A 22,330-nucleotide genomic window follows, 5' to 3' on the forward strand; every position below is an offset into this window, starting at 1 on the left:
TCTTGGAATTTGTATGTTAACTTGGGACTTTCACAAGTACAGACTAACTGAAATGCAGACTGGTAACCTGGTCTTGGCAAAGCCAAATATGTGCTCACAGATGCTGACTTGACCTACCTACCTGCTACTCCCATTCAGAAATCCTACTCATTACAAAAGTGCTGAGCACAGACGTTTTGATGGCAGTGGGAGGCAGGGGAGTGTTGATATAGTTTGTTGCAAGCCAGTCTCCAATACTTCTTTCCAGCTTATGTAGCTCTTTTTCAGCCGAGCTGGAGCTAAACCCTGGCAAACTAGAGAGTTCTGTGGCACATACATATTTGTGTGAGAGCGTGACAGGGAGAGTTTGTGTCTGCATGCATGCAATAGACTTTCATGCTGCAAGCAAAACAGCAGGACACCTTCTACACTTGTGCGTGTATGCATACAAAAAAGCAGGCAACACCCAGGCATGAATAAAAAAACCTCTTACTCTCTTTCTGCATCATGATCTATAGTTTTCCTATAGCAACATCCAGCAATTTTCCATGAACTCTCTTTCTTGCCTTCCTAACCTCAGGCCTGCTAATATTATTAGAACTCAGTAAGTTAAAATAAATTAACCCAAAACAAAGATAAACTGTAGTTGCAACAGTGAAGAGCAGCCTTGGGGAGCTCTCAGGCAAGAGTGGTAAAGACAGAACTAACAGCCGGAGGCCAAAAGGAAGGGGCATGCACAGTGCAGTGAGGTGGGGATGAAATGTGTATATACAGAGACAAGGACCAGAGAAAAACTGGGGCCAGACACCCCCAGCTATTTTAATGGCCCAATAAATGACTATTCTTGCTCCTCTGACTTCAGTTTGATTATATCGGAAGTGACATGTAGTACACAAGGTCCTCCTCAAAAGAGAAACAGGCTTTAGAAGTGCTGATTTACGGAGTTCAGCATGCTCTGAATATACCGTCTTAAAACTAGCTTTAGAAAGGTATAAAACCTCAAAATCTGTTTCTTAAGTGCTCAACCAAGATGGCCACATTTGGATTTTCATTTCAGCCTGTTTTTTCAGCCTTGCTTCTGGATGCTTTGGCAATCCTATGTGCTGTGCTTGCAGGATACCTACCACCACCGTTGAAAATTCAGACCCGGATTTCCTACTTCAGCCCACTCTTTTCAGTCCAGCGAATGTGGTACACACAAACCGCCAGAGCTGACCCGCTTTTGAACACTTCACTGGCCACGTCTAAAAGTGTGCAGAGACCAGAATTTCACCTTCTCCTGAGATGGTGGCATAGTAGGCACTGCTAAGTAAGGGCCCAGGACTACAGCTTGACAAGGGCACAGCAGGACTAGGTGCAGAGGGGACTGGTGCTGTAGGTGCTGTAGGTGCTGCAAGGCTGGACTCCACTTTGTGCATGATGGAGAGTTGTTTTGTGCACGTGCGCAGTGACCAGAGGCCGCCACTGCTTTGCAGACAGGCCTGGCTTCAGTCAAGCCGGGTACACCCTGCGAAGAGCCAGCTGCCACTGCCTACCAGATTTCTCCTTTAACAGCTGCAAGCCGGGACTACTCAAGCTGGTTCATGCACACACTGCTGTACACCTTGCAAACTGGTCACATTTAGGTCATCAGATACATTCAGGAGTGTCGCTTCTTTGTGTGCAGACATTTTTGCTAGCTCCTGGGTTCAGCTTCAGTTTTGCTGATCCCATTACAAATCAGCATCCTTGTGAAGGTGCCCCCAGGCACACGCACCAAGTACTTTCCTTTCTGTGCAAAGTGGAACACAAGAGTAAAACCTGAGCTGTCAACTCAGCCCTAGAGCTGTCTTCATGAGAAGTGCTGTCCAAGACAGTACAAAAAAGTGAGTTTGTTTCTAATCCTTTTCACAGAGCATAAGCTTATATTTTGCTCAGGTAATTGTAGGCATACAATCTGGAGAAAGAAGTGAGATTTTTAAGTTTAGGCATTTTGCATTTTCTAGAAAGAGTTTAAACCAGGAAACTCAAACTGTACCTGTACCACTTCCATCCAGTCGTTCTGAGCTCGTTGTTGTGTCAAAAGACTCTCTGGGAGTTGTGTCATTCCCAAGTTTCTGAAAGAGTGAGAAAAGCTCTCATATTAATAATATAACCATAATTAATACAACTCCGTGGTTCTGTTAGGAAAAAAAAAGCTCTAATCTGGAAGCTATAAGGCAGGGAAAGCAGTGATAGCAATAGAACGGTGGATTCTCTCTCCTTGTTTCTATTTCAGGTCTTGGAAATCTAAGCAGGAAGAAAACAAAGCCAATTTGTAACTAATACTTCCCCATGTCTAGCAAAGCTGCAATGATACCCTGCCTCCCAAGCGACAGGTCTCCTAAGGTGCAGGAGTTGAAACTGAAGGTGCTAGTTGGAAACAAGTCTTTTCTCCAAAGACAGCTCCACGTTTAAAAATTCCTTGTTTAGGTTTAAAATAAAGTCTTTTTCTGAAGATCTAGATTTTGAATATGACTGCTGAATAGATCTCATGCTCTTCCACCTACAAGAATAACTTCTTATTTTAGATAAACCTGCAACTACAGAAGTACCAGCCCTCACATTATTTACAAGACTGCTCTAAAAACAAACAGACCTTACTTACTGAAAGATATTTAAAGCTACACGTCACAAGCACTGCTGGATGCTCAGCACCTCTAAAGCGGGCTTCTTGTTTATATGCTGATATTCTGGGTAAGTCTTCTATTCTCAAAAATAGATTTCCTAACATCCTGGCCTCAAAAGAAAAGGTGCAAAAACTTTTTTTTAATCGCAGCTGTAGCCTCTGTGAGCTTGAAACCTGTGTAGTCACCAGGAGAAGCTTAGACGTGCAATCAATGTGCTTGTAAAAGAACCAGCCTCCTCCTACTGTCTTACCTGTTACCAAAGCTTAAGCAGAATGATAAACCTGGGGACAGAGGAAGTGCATAGAACTAAGTGCAGGATATATTATGACAGAAAGCCTTCTAAAGATAAAGCTAAGCAAAAAAGTGAGATTTTTTTGAAACTAAAAAAGTGGGGATGGACTTTCGCAGGCAGCTTTAATCTTGATTTGCTATTTCAAGGCAGTTAGTGTGGCAAACGACTTAAAACAAATGATTTGTGCTGATGACCATTGCACTTGGTTATATACCCATGCATAAATCACGTGGCCACGTTCAGGACACTGCTACTACTGCTCCAACACCGAACTGGCATGACTTGCTCTGGGATCTGACTGTAGCGTTCAGAAACCTTCACCATGTGCCATGCAGCGTACGTCAAACATGGTCACTGTCCTTTGGAGCTTACAATCTGAAAGACTGCTAGGTGTACCACATAGATAAAAATTGGGCAACAAGAATGTAGGAAGGAAGAGAATGGTTTCAAGTAGCAGTAGCACATACTACTTATAGAAAAATTGGCAGATTTAGAGTGAAAATTCTATTTTAAATATAAACATAACAAACAATCTCTAAATACCCACACTGACCACGTGCTTTTCCCCTGTGGTGGTAATTCAGCACAAGCATTTCAAAAGCAGATTTTGAGAGGCAACGCAGAAAAGAGTGTGGTTGGCCTTAGAGATTTACCGATACCTCCACTTTGCTCGTGTAATCTCCCAGCTTCTAAAACAAAGCCTCTCTTCGATACAACAAAGAAAAGGACGGAGATGCCGTGCCTGCCATTTCTGTGTAAGACCTGTCAAGGTAACGCTACCTTCTGACCTCTCCGCTAAGTACAGGTGCATGCTTTAAATGGCACACTGCGTTAAGGAGAACGCTATTGAGGATCGTCATTAAGCTTCCCGTACTGTAAAACTACCCTGATAGGGACTATACACTCCAAGGGATTATATTTCTACAGGTTTTAAGTATAAAATCATCTGTATGTTAAAAATGATGTGTAAGCCAAACAATGAAGTCTTCTGGCCAGAAGCGCTCTAGAAATGCTATGCCTCGTAGGGCCAGGATGGGAAGCTACGGTGCCCGTATGGACAAAACAAAGTGCCCTCCAAAGCTAGGAGGAACATTATGCTTTGCACCACTGGGTGAAAACCCAGTTTTTATTCCCATCTGCTCACCGTCATTGATAGTTTGTCTAAATTCTCACCTTTCTGCCTCCTAAAGTCGCATGTTTCTTTGCAAGGCTGTCTTGGCTATGTATTTTTGAAGGTAAAACCACTCCCCACTTACTGGATTTTTCTTCCATACCATGGAAAAACAACTTTTGAGAACTGAATTTGCACCAATTTCTTCACGGAATGTGAATTCTCATGAATTTTCACTGAAACACTCATTTTCCTATGTAAATATTGAAGATACATGCACAACAGTTAGCTACAGTAAATACCTTACAGCTGTATGACGATACGAAAACTAGTTTCGCCATAACTCCTTCTTCCCTTGCTAGTTATGGGACTCCTGGGGAAATATGACCTCATGTACAGAGACAAGGACAAAAGCCAATGCTGGCATCTATTGGTATAGTACTTACAAATGTAATTAGGATATTAGCACGTCTGGCTACCTACTGTACACATATTAGAAACTGCTTATGGTCCCGAGACAACACAAAACACTTGCTGCAAAAATTTACGCTGAGAAGCTGACAAACATGTCAGATAAATCCAGGTGGATTTATCGTGTAGACCAGGCTCTACTTTTAATAGGAATTCACGCAAAGTTGGGAAATACTGCAGAGCTGGGTGCTTTCGAGAGTGAATAAAGAGATCAGAGATGATCTTGGTCCGCTCACAGGTCTTGCTCGAGGTATTTAAAAACTGAGTCTGTAAACACTAGATGGAGCCAAACGATCTTTCCATGTACACCTAGAGGCAACGCTAATCTGCGAATACTCTACCATTAATGCCAACTCACACGTATTCTAAGCAAAAGAAAACAAAAAAGCATTTACCATCTTTCCATCTACTGTGCACCTGCTCATCACTTTTATCTGTAACAAGGCTGTGGTAGAGCATGAATGAAATAGTAAATTCCTTCTGGCTTTGTTTTCACGTAAAATAGCTCAGAATATAAGCAGCCATCTGTACCTTAAAGGAAAACACAATTTTCTATCATACTGAAATCCTGATAAATTTAAAGATGTTAGGGAAGTTGACATCATACCCAACCTAAACAATGTAAAAGCAGTGGGATGCTGTCTTCTGAAGCTCAACCATCAGGACGCTGTATGATTCTCACCTTCAGGAATATCATGAATAGAAGTCCAAACCTAAATTACTCAACATTGTGATGTTGGATGAAGGATGTGAAAAAATATTTTGAACAGTAGTTCAACTTTGTGTGGTCTGGGCAACAGTAAGAATGGATAACTCAGTGCCCTGCTGCGTGCAGATTCCTGTTTCAATTAAGTTTTCTTGTCACTCTTTAAATAAGAAACAAACCCACCTATTTTTACATTCAGTAAATGGAAATTTTTACAAAATCTAATAAAAAATTAAGACCAATAACATTATTTTCTTGAAAATTAAACCTGAAAGAAGAGGGGTAACCTTTCCAACCAACCAAAAAGTAAAGGGTGGGAAAAAAAGCCACTGGGAAAAGGTAACAACTTTTCTTTTTGATAGATGAACTTCAAGTTTTCAATCAATTCTTCGAAAGCTCATCAATAGAAGAGGACTTTACTCTCTCCACTTAAAAAAAATAAAAATTACGCATGCTAATATTCTACATGTCATCATTCCAGATCTGACTAACTTAAGATGACAAGTATTAAGAATCTGAAGAGCACCAAGCACACACAATTTATGCAGCTGTAAAAAATTTACATCATCTGGAGCAGTTTGGTATTTTATATTACAGACAGAGCATAACAGTCATTTAAAATCATATGGCATTTTAATTGATAAAGTGGTGGTTTAGAACTCGATGAAACTATTCATGGGCACTACTCAACACCAATGAGAAAGCTGGGAATTGGTTATTTCTACAGAAAAATTGTTCTTATGCTGAGGATCCCTTCAATGAGCCATAGATTACTGTGTTGATTTGAATCTGCTTATTAAAAGGCTCCAGCTGCAGGAACCGTTTGGACACCATGGCAAGCACTGTAAGACTATGACAAAAAGGTAAAAATGAACTTTGGGTGCCTTGCTTTGTCACAGCAAGCAATTCTAAACGTGTTAAAGGAAGGAAAACGCAGCAAAGCTTGCAGATGAGCTTTGTCATCAGGTAACACCTTCCAAATCACAGGGGAGGACAGTGGGGAATGGATGGTATCTGAATGCCCTGCGCCGTAAAGAGGGAGAGAGGAGTAAAAAAAGGCTGACCCTTTGGTAACTTTAGAACATGCCAACTGCAGCTGGGGGGAAGCAGGGGATGATAAGGGGGAAGTTCAATGGGAAACGGGCATCAGGCAAAATAGGTTGGCACATAATGCTTTGAAGCAACACAAGGATATTCCAGTCTGTGTGTTTGCAAAGCTGCAAAGTTCCTGCCCAGCATCAACACTTCACAGAGAAGAAAATTAGAGAGCGAAGGGAATCTGGACAGATATTTGGGAATAGATTAATATTTTTTATGTATGCTTATTTTCTTTGAGTGTTAGTATTTGAAATACAGAAATCAAAGGCTTAAAAATAATTAGGTGTGTATAAAAGGACATAAAAATAAAATGAGTGCAACAAGAAAAGTATAAGCTGAATAGTCAGAAAAAGTGCTTGGAAGCTAGATTTACTTCTCTGCAAGGAATATATGACTTTAAACATAGTATACCTCTCCATCTTTCTACACTAATTTCCGAAAGAGAAGTGTACAGACAGACAGCTACCCCTGTAGTTTACTCTGCCAAACACCTGAGGTACTGGTGTGCAGGGGGCACGCGGTGTGAAGTCTGTCCTAGCTTTATTTTTTCTAAAGCACACTTTCATTACACGTGAACAAACCTTACATCATATAAAGTGGAGATATCCAAGCTGTGCTTACTAGTTGCCCCAAAATTTACTCTGTAATACATGCAAACTATTACGTGTCCTCTTCTGTGATGGCCTGACATTAAGCCCAAGAGCTGGTGTCACCTCTTCCACAAGAGAAGAAAAAGTGCAGGCTTAAGGTGCATCTCCTGTTCCAAGCCTAGTCCCTTGTCCGGGGTATTCATGTTCGACCACCACAGCAGAGAGAAATTCTCTTGCAGGAACACCATAAACCCTGGTGGAAAGCAGGACTGATGTGTCAAGCCCCAGCCACCAAGCCTGTAGACCCAACCCGCCCCCCCCAAAGACACCTAGCTCTTGCTCTTTCTTTCAACAACTCAAGAGAAATCAAATTGCCTTCACCTTCTGAGCAGAGGCTGCTCTCTTCTCCTGCTTGGCTTTCATTTCTGCGAGAAGTCCACTGCCCATCACCTGCACTCCATACCTCCGGCCTCCTTGTGGGCTTCCTTTGCTGTCACCCCTCTCAGATTTTGCTGCATCATCTGGCTGCACCTCTTCCAGTGAATCTGGTGTCTTTAATTCCTCAGATCGCTCTGTACCACCATTCTGCTCTGCAGGCTTTACCTCCTTTTTGCTTGTGTCCACAGCTGAACTTTTTGCAGCAACCTTGGGTGAGGAGGGCTCCTCTGCCACCAACACAGTCTGGGGACGCTCAGATTTGGAGCCCCTTGATTTGATTAAATTAAGGAAGCCACTCTTCCTGGAGTCCCTTTTCTTCTTCTCATCACCTGCTTCACTCGGCTCACAGCTGTCTGAACTTTTAGTTGATGGTCTCCTAATACAAAACACAGATATATTAAACTCTTCTCCACTCCCCTCCTCTTTTAAATAGTACCAAATCACTTACCCTGGGCAAAGCCAACCTTTTGTATGATCCATATGATGCCCCTGGCCCAGTCATTAGCTGGTGTCTCTACATTAAAAACTGGTCAATTAATACTGATCATACTGTCTTGAGGATTTCTGTGCTGGCCTTGCATATGGTATAACGAAGAGAGGCAGCTGTTTCATCTGCACTGGGCTCCCAGCTGTTTCCGACACACCACACAGCTCTGTCCAAGCTGTCTATGCACGTATGTAATGGGTTTGCCTGGCCAGGTTTTGGTAGCGGGGGGCAACAGGGGTGGCTTTTGTGAGAAGATGCCAGAGGTTTCCCCATGTCCAATACAGTGAATACCAGCTGGCTCCAAGACAGACCTGCTGCTGGCCAAGGCCAAACCCATCAGTGATGGTGGTAGCACCTCTGGGTAATGTATTTATGAAGAGGAAATAAACCCTGCATGACAGCAACTGCTGCCGAGAGAGGAGTGAGAGTATGTGAGAGCAAAAACTCCGCAGACACCCAGGTCAGTGCAGGAGGGGGAGGAGATGCTCCAGGTGCAGGAGCAGAGATTCCCCTGCAGCCCCAGGTGAAGACCCTGGTGAGGCAGGCTGTCCCCCCGCAGCCCGTGGGGGTTAGTGGTGGAGCAGATATCACTGCAGCCCATGGAGGACCCCACATGGGAGCAGGGGGATGCCCAAAGGAGGCTGTGACCCCCTGGGAAACCTGCACTGGAGCAGGCTCCTGGCAGAAGCTGCACTGGAGCTGGTTTGCTGGCAGGACCTGTGACCCCACGGGGGACCCACGCTTAAGCCAGCAGTTCCTGAAGGACTGCACCCTGTGGGAGGAACCCACGCTGGAGCAGTTCATGAAGAACTGCAGCCCTCGGGAAGGACTCACACTGGAGAATTTCACGGAGGACTGTGTCCCATGGGAGGGACCCCACGCTGGAGCAGTGGAAGAGATTGAGGAAGAAGAAGCAGCAGAGAATGTGTGATGGATGAACTGACTGTAACCCCCATTCCCCATCCCCCTGTGCCACTGTGGGGAGGAGACAGAGAAAATTGGGAGAGAAGTTAAGCATGAGAAGAAGGAAGGGTTGGTGGGAAGGTGTTTTCAAATTTAGTTTTTATTTCTCATTGCCCTAGTCTGATTTGATTGGTGATACACTAAATTACTTCTCATGAGTTGAGTCTGTTTTGCCTATAATGGTAATTGGTGAGTGATCTCTCCCTGTCCTTATCTTGACCAACAAGCCTTTCATCATGTTTTGTCTCCCCTGTCCAGCTGGAGAGAGGGAATGACCTAGAAGCTTTGGTGGGCACCTGGCATCCAGCCAGAGTCAACTCACCACAACATACGATTTCACTCTGCTCTGTTTCCGGAGTGTGCTACCTCCAGTTTGCACCTGCTCATTATTAAAAGGAGAACAAGTGATCCAGCCACATGATTCACATGGCTTTTGCGGGATCTTGTCCCTTAAGGGCCCTGCTTGAAGTAAGGTGGCTGTGCCAACTAGTTCTTTTCTCAACAGGGAACCCAGAGAGGTCACCTTTATAGTGCAGATGCTTATCCTTAAAAAAAACCAAAAAACAACCCCCCCCCCCCCCAAAACCCCAACCACCCCAAAACCACCCACCTGCCAGTCAAATTTTCTATAGGCATCTTACAAGCAGAGTATTCACGCTTGAGGGGAAAGCTGGGCACGTAACACTTCTGCATAAGAGCACCCCAACTGGAAAGAGTGCCACTGGCACAGAAAATGGAGCAAGGATCCATAGCAACAGTCATGGCCACAGACAGGCACGCAGGGATAGTCCAAGTGCACAGGGACATCTGAAACCAGCGGCTGGCAGGCACCCAAGCGAAGCACAGGAGGATGCGGTAGTCTGTGAGCACCCCAAACTTAAACCTGGCAAATCCATTTTTCAGAGCTACCATAATTTTACCACTACACATAGTATATCACACACGGTTTCACGTCACTCTATATATTTATAACCCACAGTGACTTTAAAACATTTTCTTTTCCTGCCACAGCTATCTACCAGTTAACAGCTACCGTTTTCCTTAATAAAGTGTCACACACACTGCAGAAGGGGTCATTCCAAGTTGCCTGGAAATCACCCTAGTTTTCTCATGTAAGTATTTGTGTGTGTGTGCATGTCTCTGTGTGTATATGTGCATGAACACGCATGAATGCATGAACATCTAGATGCATGGTTCTGTAAATATACAGCCAGCTACAAAGCAACTGTGTAAGCTGTATAACCCTTATACAAAGCTGAAGGTGACATCTTTCAGATGAATATATTGCCTAAATCTGGAATAGTACAAATTGGTCAAACATGTCTTTAACATGCTCTAAACCAACATAAATCTATGGTCATCAATCAAAATACTGTGCCCAACAGCAGTCCTTACTAGGCAGAGACACTTGTGTGTACTACTAGCACTGGAGAGGAGATCCTCAACCAATACACAAAGCTCTCCTTCAGCTCTAATGAACTCCACTGAAGGGTAAAAAGATGTCACCTGAATTATAAAAACACAGACTAGTCAATAATGCTCCTCATATGCTATATTAAAGCAAGTTATTTCAAAGTAGTAATTTCTAAGAGAGGGGTAACTGAATTCACAATGTCTTGACTACTAAGGTATTTTCTGATTTTGACAACAGCAACCCTGGATATTGGGAACAGAAGTCAAATACAGCTTAGAAGTGCTACTTGCCCAGCTATTCGGATTTATTTATTTATTTGGGGAAAAAAAATTGAACTTACTTCGAATCCATTTTTGTCACCTTCTTAGTGAAAAATTCATCCACACCTTCATCCACTCTCCCCATGAGGCCATTCTGATCCCCTTCTGGAGGCACTCCAGCAGACACCTGACAGAAGAAAAACTCTGGTATATAATAACCTAAAAGCATATTTATTTCAGTGATAATTAACAGTTGGGATATTATAAATATTGCATGTGCCAACCAAACCTCAGTGCAGACAAGGAAATCACCACTGGAATTCCCCCTTTAGTCAGGCCAGTTAATGCATTATATCAAAAGCAAAGTAACCCAGAACAGCAGTGACAGACTGGATACTGCAATGCATGAGGCCACAAATCAAATGCCTTGGGCTTGTGAGAACAGAGCACTAGTTCAGTTAAAAAAAGAAAAAAAAAAAGCAATTCAGGAAAAATTAAATCCCGATCAGGTGGTGATCTGAAAAGAAAGTTTTTTCAACAGCTAGTTGTTTCCCTATTCAGAGAAAAACCTATGTTCTGGATTTTGGATTTTAGACATTTAGAAACAGAGCCTCAGCAGGTTAACAGAGCCTTTTATATCAGCACTCCCAAAAGCAAATACTCTAAATACAGAATCAGGTGCTGTACTTAAGGAACTGAACAGACTGTCACTGAGTGCATGAAAATGGAAAACCTGCTCCCTTCCTTTGGTTTCAATGCCGACGTTTTGAATGTGGGTGACTGGAGGCATCTAAACCAGGCTGACTTGGTAACACCTGCCAACCACAAAGGCCCTGTGAAGATCAGCGGGTGGCTCTGCAGCCTCCTGAAGATGAAACATGCAGTCCCTGGGAAGGATTTCTCATGTGGTCTAGCAGGAGCTAGATGTGGCTTTGAAATGGAAAAGCTCTATTACCAGTAGAGAGACTTCCTTCAATTTACATGCCATATGGAAACCTTTTAGGTGACTACGGAGGACTCCACAAGACCCAACCCAGTTCTATTCTTGGTAGTACTAATGACCAGGAATCAGCATGCCATAAAATAGCAGCGTTTGCAGTTTGAAACAATTTAAATCAAGGAATCTCCCAGCTGTCACGATAACTCAGAGCAATCCCAGCTTCCCTTTTCAGCTGGAATACACACTTTCCTGTGCCCCTAAAAAGAAAAAAAAATACTCTTAAAAGCTGCTGTCAACATCAAACCTAGCTTCATTAAGCCAGGACAACAGATTGCATGCAAATTAATGCTTTGACATATACATGAAACTTCTTACTTTCCATGGCTGAACCTTGCTAGAAGCCTAGTGTTTACTTTGTTATCAAAGATAACAAGTTAGTATTTTATTGATACTTGCTGTAGCAATGTAATGCTGATCTGAAAAAAGCCCACCTGGTAATGATTGCTTTGTTGCCAGACTACTCATTTCCTATAAAAACCAGTTTTATTCTAAGCAGCACAATGCCCTTTCAGACTTCCAACTCTGCCACCTTTGGGGTTTTCTGTAGAGTTTTTTTTAAGCTGGGACATCAGACAGCAGGCAGCAATGCATATAGTAACATCTGGGTTGGTCACACCAGTGCTGGTTGTCTCAATGTAAATACTTCCCTTCTCAGTTAAAAAACAGTTTACACCGACATTTCAACTGAAATGTGACAACCAAAAGTGGCTGATGCATTTCAACAGAAATGAGAAACCATTTAATATTGATACTGAAGTCCCCCAGATACTAGGCACAAACATGTAAGTATCAAAGGCAAGTGCATCTCCTGAAGGGGAATACAAGAATCCAATGATCTACAGCAAATTAAAAGATCTACCTCAGAAAGAGTTGGTATCTGAAAAAGCTTCTAAAGTTTCTAAAAATGTACTAAAGATACTGCACAAATGTTGAGGGGCTAATATGGTCCTCAAGGCAGAGGATTTTCTTATAAATGTTTATTAGAATGTCTTTTAGTGACCAACATTAATGTAAAAGACTGAGCTCTGGTTTATTTCATGTTTTACACTCCTAATGTTTTAAAAAAACCAAAAAGAGTAAAATTTTTATTTGCCAATTTTTATTTTTATTTTTAGCCTAAGTTTAAAAGTGAGCCTTTATGTTTCTGTATTAAATAAAAACCTGACTTGGATCACAATCTCTTTCATACATTAAAGATTCACCTCTTTGCTGTGCTAAACCTTCACATGTGATGGAAGAACTCACGAGGTTAAGATTGCACAAAAATCTAAACGATCAACAACTGTTACACTGTATTGCTTCAAAGCTACTTGGGTGTGGGTGGTGCTGAGGTTTCCTTCACCCCCATCCCATTCTTCTTTTTCCTCTCTGAACAGTCATTTCAGTAAAAGCTCTGACAGAACTATAAATCTTTCTTCTGCCTGCCCACACACCCCAAGTTAAAAGTTTACCTTTCCCCCTTTTTTCTCTCCATTTCCCCCTTTTTTAAATTTTTCAGCTTACAAAGAACAAACCTGTTTTCCAGCAAAACCAGAGAAGTACAGCTATGACCATGTGAGACCCCTTGAAATACTAAATGGAAATAATGGGAACAGCAAACAATCCAACAGACCTGCTTTAAGCAGTAGCAAAGGTTGACTCTCACATTTCAAGTGTTTCTCCTACTCACTGCTTTCTGTATTCTCTTAAGTGGCAAAACCAGCAGCAAAACAATTCTGCAAACAATGCCACAGTCCACTCGTGACTCTGGTCTTCAAAATTTGGCCGTTTCATTTTTGGAAGCATTAAAGCAAACATCTTAAGTCTTTCAAAAATTTGTTTAGACTTGTTATGAGATCAGAACTAGTAAGGAATTAAATGGTCCATAAAACCAAGACAGGGACAAATGTGTTTAAGTAAAAAAAAATCCTTTCGATTTCTGAACAAAATAAAAACATAATTTCCTAATTAATTCAGTATAGGTGAGCATTCCCACAATGCTGCATGAACATGGGAAGTACCACTTCTCTACAAGAAGGTTTTTGTTTCTACTGAGAAAGATGTGTGTCTTAGTTCCACGCCTGGTACCGAAGCACTTCCCTTCCCATGCCCCACTCCTTCCACAACCCCCTGCAGATGGCACAGGATGCGCTCAGTAAGTTTGGAGGAGAGGCAAGTTTAGAACTGGGACAACGTGTGTTCTGCAGAACTGGAATTGGAAGAAGTACACACAGATGTGTTTTCACTAAAATGTGGAGATCAGTCCGTCCTGCTACCTCTATCCTTCCCTGTCAAGTGCAAGGGAATGGAAAGTTGGCTTAAATATCTCCTCTGCTTGAAGGTTTCTTCATTTCCAAGTGATGCAAAAACCATTCTACTGCCTGATACGATCTTTCCCAGCATTAGGGAAATTTTCAAGGGTCCTCTCCACCAACAGCCCTCAGGGAGCAGAAGATGCCACAGGCATTCCTTACCAGGCAGCATAACTCCAAGAAGGAACGGCTGCCACTTGATAAGATCATATCATCTGTGCTCTGTTGCCATGAGACAGCTCTGTAACGCCTCCAGATCTGTCCTTACATACCCTGAGGACATATCATCACAGAAATAAATCTTTATTGATGTGGTATGCCAAGGAAATGGAACTGTGGGAACTCCACACACATATACTTGGGTTCACACCAATGCCTTTCGTAGACTGACAGTGCTCTTCTGTTTTGCTTTTGTAAGGCAGGCTCCAGCATGAAAAGCAGATCTGTGACTATGCAGATTTGCTGGCCCAAACACCATCTTTAGTTAAGGAGCTGTGGGAAGCCGGGTGTCACACTGTAGCTCCTCTGAGAACTGATAAAAATAAGAATTCATGCCAAGTTACCACATCTTAATGCAAGCAGAAAAAAGGATTAAGACTTAACAAACCGTTACAATATAATTGAAAAGTCTCATGGTATTTTGTGCATTTCCTATGAAAGCTCCAAGTACCTTCAGAAACTGCTTCCATGAGAAAAAAAAAAGCAAATTAAAAAAGGATAAAACATATCCTGGTTTAGGCTGTGTCAAACAAGACAAAAAACTTGTAATAAGGATTGCACACTGAAAGACATGAATACCAGAAGAAAAATAAAGTAGTTGCTTATGGCTTTGAAAACTTTTAACAGTTGTCCTCATTACATTGCAGGACCTGACTCATGGCAAAAAGCAATCAACAGATGACATTGCCAGCAATATTTTAATGTAGACTCACTGCTGCTTGGCTGGGCTGCTGCTTTTTATTCCTTTTGGGCCTTAATTTTGTGAAGTGTTCCAGTTTTCTCCCTTCTTCTGATGGCAGCTCTGAAATGAATCCAGAAGTTCGTTTGTCCGGCCTGCTGGAAGGAAATGGTGGGTCTTCTATATGGATAGGTACTTCTTCCAGTGCTTTATCTAGATCAAATTCCATTTCTAAGAGAAATCAAAACTTTCTAATTAGATTTACATGCTATTTAAAACAAAAGACAATGCCATTCTTCTCTTTTGTGGCAAATAATTATAAACACATCTAGAGAACTCAGCCACATGTTTGTCAGCAGACAGAGCACTGTGAACAAATATTTACTACCAAACACACTAGCAGAGTCACAAAACAAAGTAACCAGTGTGGGCCTTAAATGCAGTCCAGAGGGAGGGAAAGTCATCTGTGCTTTTCAGTTAAGATCTACCTAGAAGAATCTCAGGTAAGCAAAGAAGCAAAAAGGATTTAAGACATTCTCACTTACCGAAAGCTCTGGACACTGGCCGGAGCATTCTGCTGTGGATGCTTTTCCTTTTTGATTTAGGGGTCATCTATCAACATAACACAAATCAAAAATTACTTTAGCAGACAGAAGAAATGACAAAGAACACCTTTTCCTTTCTATCCAACAAATCAGTTTTTCAAGCCTATGTATCATTTCAAGATCTGCTTGGGTTTAACACCAGGAGGGAATGGGGTTTTCTCCTCCCCTTCTCAAACATTCAAAACTTTTTCTAAATTGACATTTTGTTCAGCTGACTTTGGAAAGAACCAGGGAGGTAGTTTATTCTTCCCATTAAAACTGTAGGCTGTACATAGGATGATTAATTGAATCGTCCAAGCATTAATTCATTTATCCCCAACTGTAAAAGAAAGAAAATATTAAAACCTCAGCCCTGCATTTGAGATCATAAGGCACAGAAAACTTAATTACTTTGTCCAGTACTGCACAGTTAATGACAATACCAGGGACAGTCTCCCCTCTATGTTCTGGCTTTTTTTTTTTTTTTTTTAAATGCAAAATACACTTCCTCCGTTCATTTGTTACTGACGTGCTACTAACGTTTGTTATCTCCATGCTACATGATTAAAATTCAGGTATTGATGTCTCTGGACACTGCCATACATGTAGCTCACGGAACTTCCCTAGGAAAATGCAGTCTTGGTGCACACAGCCCTTCTTCAAAAAGCAAAAATATTGTGTCAGTGTTAGCAATACCTCCAGCAAAAACATTACTTCTGTGGACTTTAGATAGACTGAGAATATGTGGAAAGTTACCTTGGCATACATTCAAGGCAGTCACTGAAAGTTATGTGCTATTATTCTTCTCATCTTCACATTCCCAGAAAAAAGGAGTATGTTGCCTTAAGAGCACAAATACCCAGACTTCAGACCCAAGTTTGTTATTTTTGGAAGAAATTTGCCCTTACTTTCTTGACTGCACTCTCTGGAAGTTTGCACGGCAAGAAAGACAGTTTTGCTACACCAAATGCACGCGTCACCACTTCTGAACCTCTTAACACAGCTCAGTATTGCAAAACTTCTAAACAGAAAGTTGACCTGCAAGTTTTCTAAAGAGTTAATTTAAAATGACAGCTTCTGCAAAGATGGGCGCCTTTTGTGGTAGAGTTGTACATGCTGGCTTTAGTGACACTCATATACTTCCATTTACTTGCTAGTCTTGAAGCCTAGTGGCTTCAAATCTGGAGTGTCAGTCAAGAAGCTGTCATGGCTCACAACTCATTACTGGGATTGTTAATCAAGTTTAGTAGTATCACTTTTATATGAGCCAGAAAAGACATAGTTGCCATTGACATTTCAGACAAATCATGAATTGTTTAAGGTAAACATTTGCTGGTTTTTATGAATCGAAAGTTCAGTGCACAGACTTACATGTACTGAATTCATATTCCCATCCAAAGTAGTCAGGAGGATTATTATGCCACTATTCACATGCTCAGCGTTATGACAGATTTTTGTAACAGGAGTTACTACCCATCTTCTCAAGACCAGAAAAGGACTTGCAGACTACAGAGCCAGCAGTGATAGCACTGCCTGGACAACAGAGTTCTGTTTTTATTGCCATGCACATCGCTAGGAAAGAAAGATACCTTCAGCTGCTGCAGATTTCCACTTCCACATTTGACAAGCATCAGTATATGATACAATACTTTCAAAACCAGCCAGGAAATAGCTTGCCACCTGAGCAGACCTACCCTGAAACTAATGAGCAGGCAAAGTGTTACTGCATCAAAAGGTCAGACATTACTTTCAGAGTTACCAATAAATTAAATGCAACGGATTCGATGGCAAGTGGTTGGAGAGGTGCTGAACTTTCTCAGTGAAAACTGCAGTGGATTGTGCAGTGCGTAGGCAGCAGGCAGCCTCTGAACTGCACACCTCCACAATTGCCAATCCATCACCCAAACCTGAAACAACCAAAGGCTTCCAGCACCTCACGTGAGGAAGAGTTGTAGCAGCTCAGCGTTTTGGGGGACAGCAATTAGGAGTCACTATCAATAGTCCCCCGATTTTATTTCCAGCCATAGCCCATTTCTCTTGTTAATGTACATTTGCGTGCATTTTGGTCTGCTTGCCACTCTTTTTGGTGGTGTGACTGGAAATTACATCTAGTAGGATAATGCAGCGACTCATGCGCTAAAGAAGATGAGAAAGGAGGACAGAAAACAAGGCTGATGGGAGACCTCCGATCTCTCAGTAACTTCACAGCCATGGCCAGTGTTCAGAGTGCTCCTGGATGGACACAGACAAACTGAGCTGCATTGGCCCAGGGCACCAACGCAAAACAGCATGGGGCAAGTTCTGAGGACCCTGTGCAGGTAAGTTAAATGCTCCAAGACATCCTGGACAGCCAAGAACAGAACGATTTCATCTTCCTTCCCAGACAAGAAAATGCCCCCAGATGACGCTGCAGAGCTTGTGCTGATGACCATAAGCCAGTCTCTGGATCACTGTTATAACTTACTGTCAGCTTGGCATGATCCATCAGCAGCTTGGTTGCTGGGGATAAAGGCAGAGGGACAGATATGCCTCCCATTTGCTTTAACAGCATGAATAACAGCTATACATACACTTTTATTTGAAAACCTTCTGTTTTCTAGCCTGTTTAGGAAGTGCACAGACGAAAGGCTTCTTGCCAAGTGAATTTTCTAGATCACACACAGAGCAAAATGGGTCAAAGCATTAATTTAAATAGGCCAGCGTGCTCTTTTTACAAAATAGTAAGACTTAATCTCAGCTTAGTATCTCAGCCACCATGCAGTATGCTACAGCAGCAGAACACATGTCATTACTAGAGGAGGTATGTGAACACCTAGGGCAAGACCTCTGCCTCTCACCAGCCTGAGCCCCATTTCCCACAGTACATGGAAGCAGTTAGGTCTGGCAGACACGCACCTTCTGCCTTCCCACCCACCACCTCTGGCCACACAAGCACAGTGCAGCCCTCCTGCCTTGTGTTTCACCTGTGGTCTTTACAGGGGAACAGCTGTTAGCATCAACCTCCCCTCCTTTACTTCTTCCACATCTTCCAGGGACCTGCCATTCTAGCAGACCACCTACTGAACTTCTTCCTTGCTTTGCCTACTTAACTGCATCTCTGGGTCTCGGTAGGCTCTCTTGGAAGTCTGTGTGCACCCATGCCACTGAGATCTCTGCAGATGGCTCCATGAAGGCACCCCTCTGCCCTCTGCAGTAGATGGGAGCCAGCAAATCCCCACCACACCCCCAAATAAGGGCTTATTTAGAGTTAGACCCCCTCACGTGCCCAAGCTAACTTTAAACTCCCAGGATCTCTTCCCACGATCACTTTTCCAGATTCTTCCCTTCCGACTCCCTTCCTCGCAAAACTAGCTGAGCCTCCTGACTTTTCTTAAGTTATATGACCAACTGCAGAAGTATACTAGTATCTTAGGAATTAAACCCAACAACTAAAATCACTTTGAGTGCTAGAAAACAATGTGCTTTTAGCAACAGTCTCAGATATTCTACATTCCTTCATTATACAGATAATTGAAATTACTCTTAGTGCTCAGGGATAAGCTGATTTCTGTGGTTTTCTCGACTTCGTCCAAAGTAATTTATATTCAATCCTATTACATACAGGACGCTCTGTGACCCTCCTGTCACTTCCCTTTCAAAGGATTTCAAACAAACTAATGAACACCTTGCCCCTCCATCCTGAAATTCAGCTCCCCAACCAGTCTCCCTTAAACCTTCCTTCCTGCAAAACAACTTACGGGTTTTCAGCTTTGAGAACGCATTAAGGGCGACAGCACTAAAGGTGACAGCCGCAATCAAACCCCCAAGTTAATTCAACTAGACAAAGAAAACAACTGACCAAACTGAGATAACTCCTGACATCTCTTCCACCTAGTGGCAAGAAAGCCCTAGTTTATGTCCATTTTTAAGCCATCCTCTCATTAAGCTGGATGATGCTTGAATACAAAACCCTATCAATAGATTGTCTTTCTGAGCAGTAACATTTGTGCTTATACCTCCGACATCAGCACTCTGCTTTGGTTTGGTCTTAAAGCCAAGGAATGCTTTAAATTCAGATGCTATGCTAGCTGAACCTTTTTGTAAAATCCAATCTCATCCCTGAGCTGCTGCCTATTTCATTTGTAGGTGCAGATGGATGGCACTACAGTCTCCCAGGAGACTCACAAGGCAGTACAGAGGCAAATGGAGCACAAAAACGTAAACAAGTAGGCCAGAAACAGCAGAACTAAAAAAATACTTACACTTGTACAGCAGAGAGTCTCCATGCAGCAAAAAAGAAAGAAAAAAGAATATGAATGGGGAAGACAAAGCAATAGCAGTTCTCAGGAAAGGAGGCAAAACCAGAAGTCACCAAAATAAAGAAAACTAAAGCCAAAACACTTAGAAGTCTTAGCAGGAAAGGTGACATGCAAGAATGAGATAAAAATCCCCTGCATTTGGAGGTGCTATATACTTTGTACTTCCAGAGAATAACCAGAGAAGGATGTGATCTCTCTTGTTTTATCTATATTGGGACAAATTCAGGTTTTCAGATGTTTGTTTCCAATATATGGTACTCGTCAATGGTGCCAACCTGCCACCTGCTGTCCCAGGGTACTGTGCGTTTTTCATTTTGTTGGCATCACTAGTAAGAAAAAACTGTAATGCTGTTATTTCCTAGTCTGAAGGAAGCTTCTGAATTAAAAATTGACAGCTTGTTGTAGAAAGCATGAGAGCAAGCAAAACAAATTAAAAAAAAGCTTCTCTTGAAAGAATGAAAAGGGATGCAAGTCTGTTCCCCTGAGGTTTAAATAAACCTAATCCAAAGCAATGGTATTTCTCCTTCACATAAGGAGGTTTAGAGGTGCAGACTTTCAGGCGCTTTTGGCACACTAGAAGAATGCTGTTCCGTTAATAAAGCATAACCTTTCCCCTCCCCTTCAAAAAATGGAAAGAAAAAAAGGAAGCAGCACAGCCACCATATGAAATGAAGCAACGCCATATCCCATCACAAGAGATCTCCTGCGTGGCACATGACCAGTCACACTTCTCAATTTAGAGTAAGAAAAAACAATTATTACAAGTGTGGTTTTGTCTTCAAGTTGAATGGGAACCGCTGCTATAACAAAACTGCACGTATTAGCAGTGTTTGTGGCAGGAGTCAATAGTCATGGTCTGGATTAAACTTCTCAGCCAGAAAGTGCTGCATTTTTAAGTGGATATTGCACTGTTTTTTAATTATAAGCAGTGAAAACAGTCTGCGTATGACATGAAGTGCATCATTTAACTGTTGAAGGGACATTAAGGTCAGTTTTTCCAATGCTTTGGCATTTTCAACAATAATGATCCAGTTATCATGGTTCATACTTCTAATTTTAACTGTAGCTGAAAGTTTTAAGGATACCATGGGCTATCCTTGAATACCAAGAACAGTGTTCTTGCACACAGTTCCACTCCTTGATTTTCCTACTCTCCTCGAGATGTTGCTCATTTGTTGGTGGTTTTTTCTCTTTAATTTTAATTTTCTTTTACCTTCAGAAACTTTGGCTTTATTCAGGAGTTCTCAGCTAACAGCAATTCAGGCAAACCTCCTCATCACACTCATTTTTGTATGCTATCCACAGACACATACACTTTTACTCCATTCCCCTGCCTGAAACCATGTTCTCTCTTGTCTGTCTTCTATACTGCTGTTCACTAGGGCTGCTCTGAGATTGCTGGAGAGACTGCATAAGCCATTGAGAAACACCTCAAACACAGAAACCATCTTAAAAACAAATCTCCAGCACACTTCAGAAATCAATCTGCAACATGGTTTCTCTTTCAGACAGCATTCATGGTGGTACTCCAGCACGTTCTGTGTATTTGATGCATAGGCAGATAAGTTATTTATATTATGCAAGCAGCTGGAAACATGATTAGGACCAAAGGGCAACGCAATACATACACAGCAGGGAGTGATCCCAGGGTTTGGGGAAGTTTACACTCCACAGCCCTGATCCAGCAAGGGCTTATGGCAACTCCTACCTTCCACACTTCAGTGATCTCACCTAAGTAAGTGTGACTACTGAGCAGCTTAAAAGTTAAAAGGTGCTAAATAGCTTGTGGGTGGGGAGTGAGGAGGGAGGCACACATCAGGCAACAGGTTAGACAAGGAAGCACATTAAGCAAAACAAAGACCAAGGGACTTGCCTGAAGTCCCCAAGGAGTCTGGCTGCTCTACAGGGAATCCAATGCCAGCCTTCAGACTCCTGAAGTACTATGGACCATGAGTCCACACAACCCTTCCCCTTTGTTTGCTCTCTGCACAACTGCAAACTAAAGCGGTTTGTCTCCCAGTGTACATGGGCCGTGGCTAAAGGCAAATGCTAATCCACAACCAAAACCTCAACCAAATTCAACCCAAACACAACCAGAAACTGGATTGGGGAATCATAACAATGGGCCAACAATGTATCAGAAAAAATATTTTCAGGGATTCTTCCAGAACGTTTTAAAACAGCACGAAGTTGTTTCAGCTATATGTATTTTGTGGGGTATGCCTTTATAGGAAAGAGGCATAGGAAAGAAAACAAGGCATTTTATCACAAGTCTTGCTGTTTTCTTTTGCTGTAAGGAATCCTGACCTGTAAATCTCCCATGACACCATTTCAGTCCACCAACATTTCCTACACTTCTTCTCATCTCCCAACTATCTCTGACAGAGATGTCACACATCTCATTAAAAAAAAAATAATTAAAAAATCTTCAGGTATTTTTTATAAAGCAGTCGATTGACCAGCTTTGCCTTTTGCATGTGAATCTTTGGACACACAGGTGTCTCACCATCTGTACAGAGAGCTTTAGAAACCAGAAAGCTTCTACTGCTTACTTTAATCAGTGAAGATTTCATAATATGTTTTCTAGGGTAAAACCATCAGCATGGCTTGCAGAAATTTAGCTACATACTTCCCACTAGCAGTGATGGTGACCTGAATCACCATCCTTAGAATCTCCCTCTTGAGTGCTATTGTCCTTGGAAAGTTAAAGGCAATGCTAAAATCCATGACAGCTAATGGAGTTATTTTACAGGAGATAGGAGAGCAAAGCCACTAACACACCGTTTAGAAACCAAGGCCAAG

The 22,330-nt window shown here is 42.1% G+C and overlaps 1 protein-coding gene across 9 annotated transcripts in view; it reads right to left on the minus strand.

Moving 5' to 3' along the window:
* Positions 1-22,330, minus strand: part of CARMIL1 (capping protein regulator and myosin 1 linker 1) — a 200,486-nt gene that overhangs the window by 11,992 nt on the left and 166,164 nt on the right. For 6 of the 9 annotated variants that reach the window (XM_040586308.1, XM_040586309.1, XM_040586315.1 and 3 more), the window contains 6 exons: positions 19,472-19,489; positions 15,192-15,258; positions 14,681-14,877; positions 10,538-10,644; positions 7,277-7,709; positions 1,997-2,075 (listed from right to left, as the gene is read on the minus strand). In XM_040586308.1, coding sequence (XP_040442242.1) covers positions 1,997-2,075; positions 7,277-7,709; positions 10,538-10,644; positions 14,681-14,877; positions 15,192-15,258; positions 19,472-19,489 — 901 coding nt within the window. The remainder of the gene's footprint in view (positions 1-1,996; positions 2,076-7,276; positions 7,710-10,537; positions 10,645-14,680; positions 14,878-15,191; positions 15,259-19,471; positions 19,490-22,330) is intronic. The other 3 variants (XM_040586310.1, XM_040586311.1, XM_040586316.1) reach the window with 1 other exon arrangement.

This window comes from Falco naumanni, chromosome 3 (assembly GCF_017639655.2).
Source record: "Falco naumanni isolate bFalNau1 chromosome 3, bFalNau1.pat, whole genome shotgun sequence".
Taxonomy (NCBI): domain Eukaryota; kingdom Metazoa; phylum Chordata; class Aves; order Falconiformes; family Falconidae; genus Falco; species Falco naumanni.